Genomic DNA, 12,297 nt, shown 5'->3' on the forward strand with positions numbered 1-12,297 from the left:
TCAGGTGGGAGAACACCTCAGCCAGGTGTTCGTTAGACATTTGTTGGGATATTCCTTCAACGCTGACTCAGCACTCATAGGCAAAAGGCTGTTCTCTATTGAAAATTGCCTCCATTCCACAAGTAATATTTATCAGGTGACTCTCGGAGTGTAAATCTCTTTGCTAGAAGCTATAATCATTGACTTAAATTCAACTTTACATGTTAATTTTCTGTTTCTTAATTTGGAGGTAAATAAAATCAGTTGATGCTAGTGCCTAGAATATTTGGTCCTGCTGCTGTCCATTGGCTGCTTCAGAAGAGTCATGTGATGAGGATGCCTGTTAAATTAAGATACTGGTAGCACTGTATTGCCTGAGTTTCTTTGGCTTTTGGTCGTGAATGCCTCTTCTCTGCAAGCTTTCCATCATGATTGAGCCCTTCTTGGGAACCTGGAAGCTTGTCTCCAGTGAAAACTTTGAAGAATACATGAAACAACTGGGTGAGAAATACTATTACAAGATTTGGAAACTGGCAATGCATCTTGTGTTGGGTTTGCATTTTACAATGAATTTTCTTACAACTCTTTCTTTCTTTTGTGATCCTAGGGCATGTTCGTATGAAATTAGCAAAGTTTATGTATCTACTTTTGCTTCTTTTTATTACTAGTAATAATTATCTCTTTTTGGAATAATAGGCTCACAGATACTTCCTTCTAGTCATTATCCATATATTTAATCCCATTTATCCTTTCGAAAATACTTCATCCTAGTGCCTCAATAGAGTTTCTCTTTGGCTTGGTCATTTCATCAAATAACTTTTCCAAGCTTCAAATTTATAGACAGTAACAACTATCTATAATTAAATTTATCAACTAAATTTGTTTCAAGGTTTTCTTTAAGTTATAACTTGAAAGAGCAATAGCAACAAACGAAATTTCTAGTTAGTTAATTTTTAGGTTCTGATATACATGGGAGATGCTTTCAAAACATTATTTTGAAGAATTTCACATTTTTGATTGGAGAGATGGAATGTTTTTACTTGTGGAATGTCTCACCATTGGGTATTTCTCAAAGGTATAAACCCAATCCATCTTTAGTTCTTAGTTCGGTTGATTAAACATATTACAATGGCAAAACTATAAACAACTAAACTATTCTTTACTAATGCTAGAAGAACAGTAATTAATATTTAATTAAGTGATTTTTAATATTTAATTAAAAGAAACCTCTCTTGCAATAAAAAACTGTATATAAAGTCAAGAATTTGGGCCAGCTGGGTGGCATAGCAGTTGAGTTAGTACGTTCCGCTTCAGCAGCAGGGGTTCGCTGGTTCGGATCCTGGGCTCGGACCTACTCACTGCTCATCAAGCCATGCTGTGGTGGCATCCCACATAGAAGAACCTACAACGAGGATATACAACTATGTACTGGGGCTTTGGGGAGAAAAAAGAAAGAGAGGAAGATTGGCAACAGGTGTTAGCACGGGGCCAATATTCCTTAAAAAAAAAAAAAGTCAAGAATTTTTTTAAGCTTACCATTTTTTAACTTGGCAGAAATGATCAATGAATAATAAGAAGTCAATGTCCTCATAGTGTAATATTTATTCCTTTTTCATAGTCTGTATTAACTCTCTCAGGGAGTAATCAGAAACATGTTTCCCTACCTATTCACAGATTCGTAGACTCACTTGCTTTGAGTTTAAATTTGGGAGCATCCAAGAAACTTGGGGCTTATGGCGAGAGTAGCACTTGTTTGGATTGGGAGCTGGGCTTAGGCAGAGGGCAAGAGGGAAGAACAGCCGAGCACCTACCACGTACTACTATGATGCTAAATCCTTATTTAATCTCCCAACACACCTGTGAGGTGAGTACTATAGTTATCCACGTTTTACTATTGAGAAAGCTGAAGGTTAGAGAAGGAAATAATATCCCACGCCAGCACGTGGTGACGCTGGAGCCCGGGTTTTAACCACCTCACTGTTCCCTCTTCTGTGATCCACATCTAACATCTAACACTGCTTCTCTGCGGTCACCTGCATCCCATCGGTTCCACAATCTGAATGTGAAATCAAGTTTGATATGGAAACTGCGAGAGGGGTGGGCTCCTCTGTCCACCTAGTGCAGGAGTCAAGTTTGACCACGGACAATCCCCGACCCGAACAACAGGCTCAGGCTCCGAGCCACGCTGTCCAGTTTGCCTACTTCCTCTTTCCTCAGCCAGATCTGAGTTTAATCTGCAAGTAAGAGAGGAGCTTGGACTTTAGAAGTCATATTCTTTTACTTTGAAAATTGTATTTCTTGGTTTTTTAAGAAAAAAAAATATGCTGAAGTTCTTGGACAATTAGAAACTTGTGTTTCAATCTCAGCTCTGCTACTTAGCAGACACATCACCTAAAATAAGGCTCTCCACCCCTCTGGAACACAGTGTACTTGTCTCTAAAATGAGGGTAACAACACCCCCTGCACGTTGTTGTAACACTTCCCGAGGTAAAACTCAAGCATCTGATCACCTGAAAGACACTATACAAACGTGCATTTTAGATGAAGCGTAAGAATCTCCAAGATTTTAGATGAAGCACAATAGACGCTAAAAGTGAATTTAGCTTTTCAAAATGTCAAGTATAATTACTAGATATACCTTCTGATTGGGAGGGTCTGGCTCAATCCAACTATCACAAAGAGCATTGAAGAAATTACAGCCCATTATCCAAAACTGCAAAGGGGGAGGTATGCGGTCTTTTTATTGCTTTCCAAAAGGATTTTAGCACTTCTTAAATGTCTTAAGAAGGTGGTTGCTTTCTCTGTCTTACAGGAATGAGTGTTACAGCCCGGAACCTGGCGGGGTTAGCGAAGCCGACAATCATTATTAGTGCCAGTGAGGACAGGGGGAACATCAAAACGGAAAGTTCTTTCAAGAACTCAGATCTCCTTTAAGCTGGGAGAAGAATTTGATGAAACCACTGCTGACAACCGGCAAGTGAAGATAATAGCTAAATCTTCTTGGTGTTGCACAATCAGGAAAAAAACTAGAAACTGGTTCGGCATGGTTTATTCATACCTAATTTGATTAAGTACCAAGTCAGTTTGGGCTTGTTGTGTTAATTATATTGTACATCTCTAAAGTCAGCCCTTTTGCAAATTATTCTGATGGTTAACTGGGCCAAAAAATTCAACATATTTTCACTTCTTTTCTGATCTCTCTTTGTCATTGTATAAAAGAGCATATAGAAAAGAACAATTATTCACAAATAGTTTAGGTAGTGTTTGCCTGGGGGAGGAACACACTAATTGAATAGAGATTTCTCTAGTTTAATGGTATTAAATTATGTTAAGAACTGAGGTGAGGATTTTGGAGGAAAGAATTTTAAAACAGAAGTTAAAAAGTAGATGCCAATCTTATGTAGGTTAGAATGTAGTGAATTGCTATTTCTAACTGATTCATTTATGCATTTATAGAGCATCATAACAGTAGATGGTGGCTCAATGATTCATGTCCAAAAATGGCTTGGTAAAGAGACAACAATCAAAAGACAAATTGTAGATGGAAAAATGGTAGTGGTGAGTTTTCTCTAAAATGAATTTTTAGATGCTTCTATTCGATGCATGCCTTTCAAGTCCTTCAGTTGTTCTGTATCCTGAATTGAGGGCCTGAGGAAAGAGGGGTAGAGCAAGTTTAACCTGTCATCTACCCGCTCTAATAGATCCCCCTTTGCTTTTAGAAATATACCGTGAATAATACTGTCAGCACTCGAGTTTATGAAAAGGTATGAAGAAAGAGTCTACATCAGTGAAAACACGTTCACTAACGGGAAACTGGGACTTGAAGACGATGCCTCAGGGCCAGCGATTAAAAAAAATTGCTTAACATAAATTTGTTCAATAAAGCCATCAAATTAAGTGCAGTTTTGGAGCTGTGTGATGTTGAGGGTTGGGGACAATCTGAGAAATTAGTGAGGCAAGAAGCTACTTGCCTATGGTGTTACTGTAAGAACATCAAAGCCCCCTCAGCCTCTGCCCACTTGACTTCTGCAGTCCTTGAGTTCACTCCAGTGGACCCATTCCATCTAGGGTAAGCCATTCTGTCAACAGCGCTCTGTTGAAATTCATGTGACCTCCAGGGGGATACATTAAAGTCATCCGAATCTACTTCGGGCAACACAGATTTTGAAAACTAACATTGCTGACTTTTTATTTTTGCAGAAGGCTAGCTCTGCTTAAAGTAGTTAAAATAAATAGATAGGTAGGTAGGTAGGTAGGTAGGTAGATAGATAGATAGATAGATAGATAGATAGATAGATAGATAGATAGATAAATAGATAGAGTATAAAATAGAGCCTGGACATTATACACTGTGGTTGAATTATTATAGAAGAATATTTAAAACAATCATTGTCTTATTTATCCATAAACCCATTTAAAATAATCAGACCAGTGCAACTGTTACCATTGTTGACAACTTAGTCTTTGCAGAATGACATTTTATTAAATGCTAGTCCTGAATTTCTAAATGCCTAGTTAGAGTATAATAAACCTACAGTGTCCCTTAATGGTTTCACCAAGTACTGTTGCTATAAAGTACATTCAGGGCTTAGAGCAAAATAGAGTAATATAGGTAAAATGAAAGAGTAAATTCTAAGACACGAAGAGTGTCTTACAAATACCTAAGGGTATTTGTAACAGTGGGAGAAAGAAAAGGAGAAAGAGGAAGAATTATGTAAATATCGTGTTGCACCTTGAATTTAAAAATAGATAGTAATCAGCCAAAAATAAGTCCTGAGAATCATATTTAATATGTGCTAAAGGAGAACGTTCAAGTAATTTGTCATCTAAACCGGGTGAGAAGTGAAAAGTGGAAAGGGGCACCATCTATAATTACACCTGGACTACAGACAAACATGGGACTGTTCTTGGCAAATTGGAGGGTATGGTCACCTTGGTAAGGAGGAAATTGAAGGGTAATGTGGAAAAAGACTGAGCATGGTTTGGGGCAAGAACTGAATCCCTGGCCAAGGAAAGGAACGAGGGCTGTCATATTAAACTCTGAGACCTCTGAGCATACAGTGATGCACCTGAAGAGACGGGCTTGGCGGTGGCCACCCAGCTGTCGGATGTAGGCAGTGACAGTCATCCCCATGTGACTTGTCCCTGTCCTTCCTAAAGGACTCAAGTGTGTACAAAATGTAACCACGCTTGCTCTCCAGAAGGCAAAGAGGCCTCCAACCCCCAAGGTAGTGTCTTTTGCATGAAGGGGAGCACAGGCCGTGCCTCCATCATCAGAGGACAGTCTCTGCAAGGGGGCTGCAGGTGACAGCCCTTCAGCAACACCGCTGGTCAGGGCTTGAAGTGTTTTCTACAGCCTTTAGGAAGAAGATAGTACTCTAAAACGCACCAGGCACTTACTCATTTAAGTCTTTGGCTTTACAGAGACATAATTAAGAAGAGAAGAATACAGTTCTGAATTGTCAAGACTTACGTGACTTCTCATAAATGTCACAGCTCAAAGTACAAAGAACCTAAATGAGAAACAAAAGCCTGATGTTGAGTCTTTAGTAGATAGACTCAAACATAATATTCCTGAGGAAATCATTCATTCAGCAAGTTCTTACTCAGTGACCACTGTTTGTTCAATACCGTATTAGGTCTGAAAAACAGCAACGAGTTAGACATGGAATTCACAACTGCCTCATGATGTTACAAGTAGCAGAGGAGTCTTGAAATCCTATTGCTTTTATTTTTATTCTCAGTAAAATCATATCAAAATTTCTAAGAAAAAAATTCTTTAAAGTTTATGCTTATAATCATTAGTCTTTCCGAAGCACTTTCTCATGATCAGTATCTTGGTATATCTGACTTGCCTTCAAAAGTCATTATCTCTCTGTACGTAAATAACAGGTCGTATTTGTCAAGTTGTGTTGGAAATAAAGGAACTTTTCATTGTAGTAGGTTGAGCAATAAAAAGCCATTATTTATTCACTCTCCAAAAGGGTTTGAAATAAAGGGAATGAAAGTAGGTTTTATTAGCCACACAGAAAATATATTTTATTTTTGAAAAGATTAGCCTGAATAACTTAGTTGTAAACCATTATATTTCAAATGCACACTGAAGTTTGTAGGAAAGTATTAATTATCCAAAGAGTAATCATACTAACCCATGATTAGTACTATTATCAAAGAACAATTCACCAGATTTCTTTTGTTGTTGTTGTTGAGGAAGATTGTCCCTGAGCTAATATCTATGCCAATCTTCCTCTGTTTTGTATGTGGGTCACCGCCACAGCATGGCCACGAGTGGTGTAGGTCCAAGCCTGGGAACTGAACCAAGGCCGCCAAAGTGGAGCATGCCAAACTTAACCACTAGGCCACAGGGCTGGCCTCATCAGATTTCTTTTTTTGCTATCCAATACTATTTAGTAAATCACCCACAAAAAATAATCTGTTTTGGACATTCTTAGTGTATTTAATTTTCATACATTTTGCAGAAAAATGCAATAAACATAAAAAGACATGCTTCTCTTTGGCCATAAAAAGACAACTGACTATTCCAAAGATAGTAACCAAAAATAAATGGAAAATTAGGAAGAAGTATTAGGACATAACCTAATCCCCAAGGTGTAGATTATTAAGATTTCTATTTTGAACATTTAGAGGAAAATGTAGTCTGTCCATTTGGAATTTTGGTATCTAGATCCTGTGTAAATTTTGGCAAGGTGGGGAGGGACGATCTATCCACAGCCCCATGATAGAATGGGACTTGTCTGTTGCCCCAGAGACACACCACGGTGAAGTGGAACGAATAGGGTTTGAGAACAAATCAGAGCAGGACTTGAATCTTCCTTCTGCCATAGACAGCTATGTGAGCACACATGAGCTCTTAACCACTTTAGTTTTCTCCCTTGCAAAATAAAGGTTATCTACTTCACAGGTTGTGGGGAGGGTAAATCAGACCGTACGCAATGGACCAGCACAAGGAATTCGTCATGTTGTCTCATTTTTCCCGCACTCCCCTCCCAGATTACAGGCATACCTCAGAGATATTGTGGATTTGGTTCCACACCACCACAATAAAGCTAAGATCATAATAATATTTTGTTTCCCAGTGCATATAAAAGTCATGTTTACACTACACTGTGGTTTATTATGTGTAATAGTATTATGTCTTAAAAAAACAATGTACACACCTTAATTAAAAAATACTTCACTGCTAAAAGGTACTAACCATCATCTGAGCCTTCAGTGAGTCATAATCTGCTGTGAGATGTTGATTGCTGCTGACTGATCAGGGAGGTGGTTGCTATTGAAGTTTGCTGCATCTATTGACTCTTCCTTTCACAAACAATATCTCTATAGCATGCAATGCTCTTTGATAACATTTGACCCGCAGTAGAATTTCTTTCAAAATTTCTTTCAACCCTCTCAAACCGTGCTGCTGCTTTATAAACTAAGTTTATGTAATAATCTAAATCCTTTGTCATCATTTCAATAATCTTCACGGTATCTTCACCAGGAGTAAATTGCATCTCAAGAAACCACTTTCTTTGCTCATCCATAAGAAGCAACTCCTCATCTGTTAAAGTTTTATCATGAGATTGTAGCAATTCACTCACATCTTCAGCATCCACTTCAAATTCTAGTTCTCTTGCTATTTTCACTACACATGCAGTCACTTCCTCCACTGAAGTCTTGAATCCCTCAAAGTCATTCATGAAGTTTGGAGTTAACTTCTTCCAAGCTCCTGTTAGTGTTGATATTTTGACCTCTTCCCATGAATCACAAATGTTCTTACTAGCATCTAGAATGGTGAATCTTTTCCAGAAGGTTTTCAATTAACTTTGCCCAGATCCATCAGAGGAATCACTCTCTATGGCAGCTATAGCCTTACAAAATGTAGTCCTTAAATTATAAGTCTTAAGTCAAAATGACTCCTTGATCCATGGGCTGCAGAGTGGATGTTGTGTCAGCAGGCATGAAAACAATGTTAATCTCATTGTATGTCTCAAGCACAGCTCTTGGGTGACCAGGTGCATTGTCATTGAGCAGTAACATTTTGAAAGGAATCTTTTTTTCTGAGCAATAGGTCTCAACAATGGGCTTAAAATATTCAGTAAACCATGTTGTAAGCAGATGTGCTGTCATCCAGGCTTTGTTGTTACATTTATAGAGCACAGGCAGAGTAGACTTAGCATAATTCTTAAGGGCCCTAGGATTTTCAGAATGGTAAATGAGCATAGGCTTCAACTTAAAGTCACCAGCTGCATTAGCCCCTAACAAGGGAGTCAGCCTGTCCTTTGAATCTTTGAAGTCAGGCATTGACTTCTTTTCTCTAGCTACAAAAGTCCTAGATGGCATCTTCTTCCAATAGAAGACTGTTTCGTCTACATAGAAATCTGTTGTTTAGTGTGGCCACCTTCATTAATGATCTCAGCTAGATCTTCTGGAGAACTTGCTGCAGCCTCTACATCAGCACTTGCTGCTTCACGTTGAACTTGCATGTTATGGAGACAGCTTCTCTCCTTAAACCTCATGAACCAACCTCTGCTAGTTTTAGACTTTTCTTCTGCAGCATCCCCACCTCTCTCAGCCTTCACAGAATTGAAGAAAGTTAGGGCCTTGCTCCGGATTAGGCTTTGGCTTAAGGGGATGCTGTGGCTCGTTTGATCTTCTATCCAGACCACTAAAACTTTCTCCATATCAGCAATAAGGCTGTTTTGCTTTCTTATCATTTGTATGTTCACTGAAGTAACACTTTTCGTTTCCTTCAAGAACTTCTCCTTTGCATTCACAAGTTGGCTAACTGGCACAAGAAGCATAGCATTCAGCCTGTCTTGGCTTTTGACACGCGTTCCTCACTAAGCCTAATCATGTCTAGCTTTTGATTTCATGTGAGAGATGTGCAACTCTTCCTTTCCCTTGAACACTTAGAGGCCTAGTTTCAATATTGTTGTGTCTCAGGGAATAGGGTGTCCAAGGAGAGAAGATTGATGGGAAACGGCCAGTCAGTGGAGCAGTCAGAACACACACAACATTTGTCGATTAAGTTCGCTGTCTTATATGGGTGCCCCAAAACAATTACCATAGTAACATCAAAGATCACTGATCACGGATCACCATAACAAACATAATAATAATGAAAAAAGTTTGAAATATTGCGAGAATTACCAAAATGTGACACTGAGACACGAAGTGAGCAAATACTGCTGGAAAAATGGTGCCAATAGACTTGCTCAATGCACTGTTGCTACAAACCTTCAATCTGTAAAAAATGCAGTATCTGTGAAGTGCAATAAAGTGAAGTACAATAAAACTAGGTATGCCTGTACAGGGCAATTAGAATGCAAAGAATAGGAACAATGTAACTGGAGGGCGTGTGCACTAAACCCGTGGGCAGAACAAGCTGGAGCAGAAGGGAGTCTCAGAAGAGGTAAACTTTGAACAAGGTCTTGAAGCAACTACTTAGTTAAAAATGGGCTTTGAGGGGGGCCAGCCGGGTGGCGTAGCAGTTAGGTTCACACGCTCTACTTGGGTGGCCCAGGGTACACAGGTTCAGATCCCAGGCACAGACCTATGTGTCGCTCATCAAGCCATGCTGTGGCAGTGTCCCACATATAAAGTAGAGGAAGATGGGCACAGATGTTAGCTCAGGGCCAATCTTCCTCAGCAAAAAGAGGAGGATTGGCAACAGATGTTAGCTCAGGGCTAGTCTTCCTCACCAAAGAAAAAACAATATAGGCTTTGAGGAAAATGAGCAAGGAAAATGGATTCTGGTTTACTTTGTAAAATAGAGTTCAGATTTCAGTAGATGCTTATTAAAAGAAATACCTTTCAATACTTAAGTTACAAAGCAATTTCACAAAGTAGAATATGTAAATTACACTTTCTCTCAAAGCTTTGATGCCATCTCAATTATCCAAAAATAATTTTAAGACATAATCAAGGAAATGAAACAGGAAATAAAGTAGGCTCCCTGCGTAACACATGATTAGAAAATCACCTGAATTTTTATGAGTTTGTATTTGTTCCTTATGAAATAAAGCTAGGGACGCGCACACACACACGCACACACACACTTTTCTCTATGCTTTGCAAGTTAATTATTTTTAAGGGATTTCTTCCTCTCATCAGCTGTAAAGGAACAGATGGCTGAGTCCTAAAAAAGTATTTCCTTTGGCTCTTTGTGCTAGTGTCTGAAAAGTAGAGCCCACTTTAATGCTGTTAATATCACTTTCTCTCTAAGAGGAAATGCAAATCGAATAGAAAAACTGTGGCCAGCTCATTATACACTATAATGACTAGAGGAAGAAACTGAAATGCAGAAATTCTGTCTTCTATTTCCCCCACCCAGTGAATGAGGAACTTCAATTCTCAGGGGTTCTATTAGGAATAATGGTTTGGAATCTTGGGCTAGAATTTGGAAAAGAGATTGTGTGTGTTAGAGGGTAGTAAAAACAAAGCTAACTGCATTGTTTGGAGAAACCACAAACTACTTCTTCCTTCTCTTTATTAACATTCGACAAAAGAAAAGCTATTAACTACCTTCGGGCAGCACAAATGCAGCTGTCACCATAGTAACCAAAAGATCAAATATCCACTGGTGGCTAAGAAAGTTACAAGAAATGGCTTTCATTAAGAAAGGAATTTTAATCTCAGCATTGTTAAACTGAGAGAAAAACACTTATTTGAAACACAAAAGAGGAGACTATCAAGCCTGAGGTGTCATTGTCACCCTCTGTCAAATAGCTGTCTAGGAGAGTCATCAGATACCCCAGTGGCTGAGTTCTGAAGATAAACCAGATCATCAGTCTCATGGCATCTGGTGTCTAAGAAATCCCGTGAGGGGTCTTTCTGTAGTAATGCTTAACTGGCTCTTTAATAGCATTCTCACTATCTCCATCTGCAAATGATCAAAAATAACAATTGGATATTCTACTGTCTCTGAATGTTTGTTTAATGTCTGTCTTCCTAACTAGAGTATGAGGCCCCTGAGGGCAGGAACTGTTGCTGTTTCACTAGCCATGTTACTCTAGTGTCACCACAGTTCAATGAATTCATGTTGCGTAATCGACCGCGTGTGTGGAGGTGATAATATGTACAATGAATCTTGGAATTATCTTACGTGCACTTTCCTAGTGCTGCGATAAGATCATGTCATCCCGAACATGGAAAGAACCACCTGCTTTTACCACTGACTAAAAGAATGATTGAAAAAAGGAACGAGTCTTATCACTAAGTTTCACACTTAGGTATGACTCACAGCCTTTTCTCCTTCATGCCTCCATGAAAAAGGGAAGGAAGAGAAGGCACGGGAGGGAGAGGAGAGAAGGAAGTTTAGGAGAATAATATTATTGATCATAAGCACTAATTTTAGATGCTTTCATAATATTTATTATCTGATTTAATGCAAACAATAACCTTCAGAAGTAGAAAATTTTATATTTTCTTCATTCATTCATTCAGTCAACAAATGATTACCTACTGTGTACATACATGGTGTTATGTACCAAGGATACTCCATGGGTAAATCCCATGTTGTTCCCACTCACTCAAAACTTTAGTTGATGATATACATATTAAGGAAATATCCAAAATTAATAAAATTTGCCATTGCAGTAGCTGTTAAATGATGATACACTGGAAAAGGTTAAGAAAGATGACTGAGCTGAAATCTGAAGGATATCACCACAAAGGTAGGAAAATATGGCTGAGCTGAGATTTAAGGATTAAGCATATGGGAGTGGTTAAACATTCCAGGAGAAGAGAACAGCATGTGCAAGACCTCAGTAGAGACAAGCTGGAAATTAGTACCTTTTTTTCTATTCCCTGGAAGATTTTGTGTAAGACTGGTGTTATTTTTTTCCTTAAATATTTGTAAGAATTCATTGGCGAAGCCTGCAAGTCTGAAGTATCTTTGTGGGAGAAATTTTAATTATAGATTCAATGTTAATAGATTTGAGAATATTCACATTTTTTACTTCTTCCTTTATTATTTTTAGTAAATTGTATTTTCTAATGAATTTATAAATTTCTTTTAAATTTTCAAGTTTTTTGTCATGAAGTAGTTCATAATATTTTCTTATGATTTTTTAATAACTATAGGATGTATTGATATACTCTTTTTTATTCCTGAAATCAATAATTTTGTCTTCTCTATTTTTAAATCCATCTTGCTAAGATTTTGTCAGTTGTACTAGTTTTTAAAAAAACTTTTGGTTTTGATGATATTCTCAATAATATGCTTGTTTTATTAATATCTGCTCTGTTGATCATCTACTTTTGCTTTTTTGTGTTTTTTTTTTGTGAGGAAGATCAGCCCTGAGCTAACAT

At 38.1% G+C, this 12,297-nt stretch overlaps 1 protein-coding gene across 1 annotated transcript; it reads left to right on the top strand.

Annotated features, from left to right (window-relative positions):
* Positions 1-407: 407 nt before the first annotated feature.
* On the top strand, positions 408-3,749 carry LOC101387545 (fatty acid-binding protein 9). Its single transcript, XM_004427146.3, is given in 5 exon segments — positions 408-480; positions 2,792-2,897; positions 2,899-2,968; positions 3,436-3,537; positions 3,699-3,749. Coding segments are annotated over 5 exon segments (402 nt in total).
* Positions 3,750-12,297: the final 8,548 nt, after the last annotated feature.

This window comes from Ceratotherium simum, chromosome 31, assembly GCF_057802395.1.
Source record: "Ceratotherium simum simum isolate JZ-2026a chromosome 31, ASM5780239v1, whole genome shotgun sequence".
NCBI classification, from domain to species: Eukaryota; Metazoa; Chordata; class Mammalia; order Perissodactyla; family Rhinocerotidae; genus Ceratotherium; species Ceratotherium simum.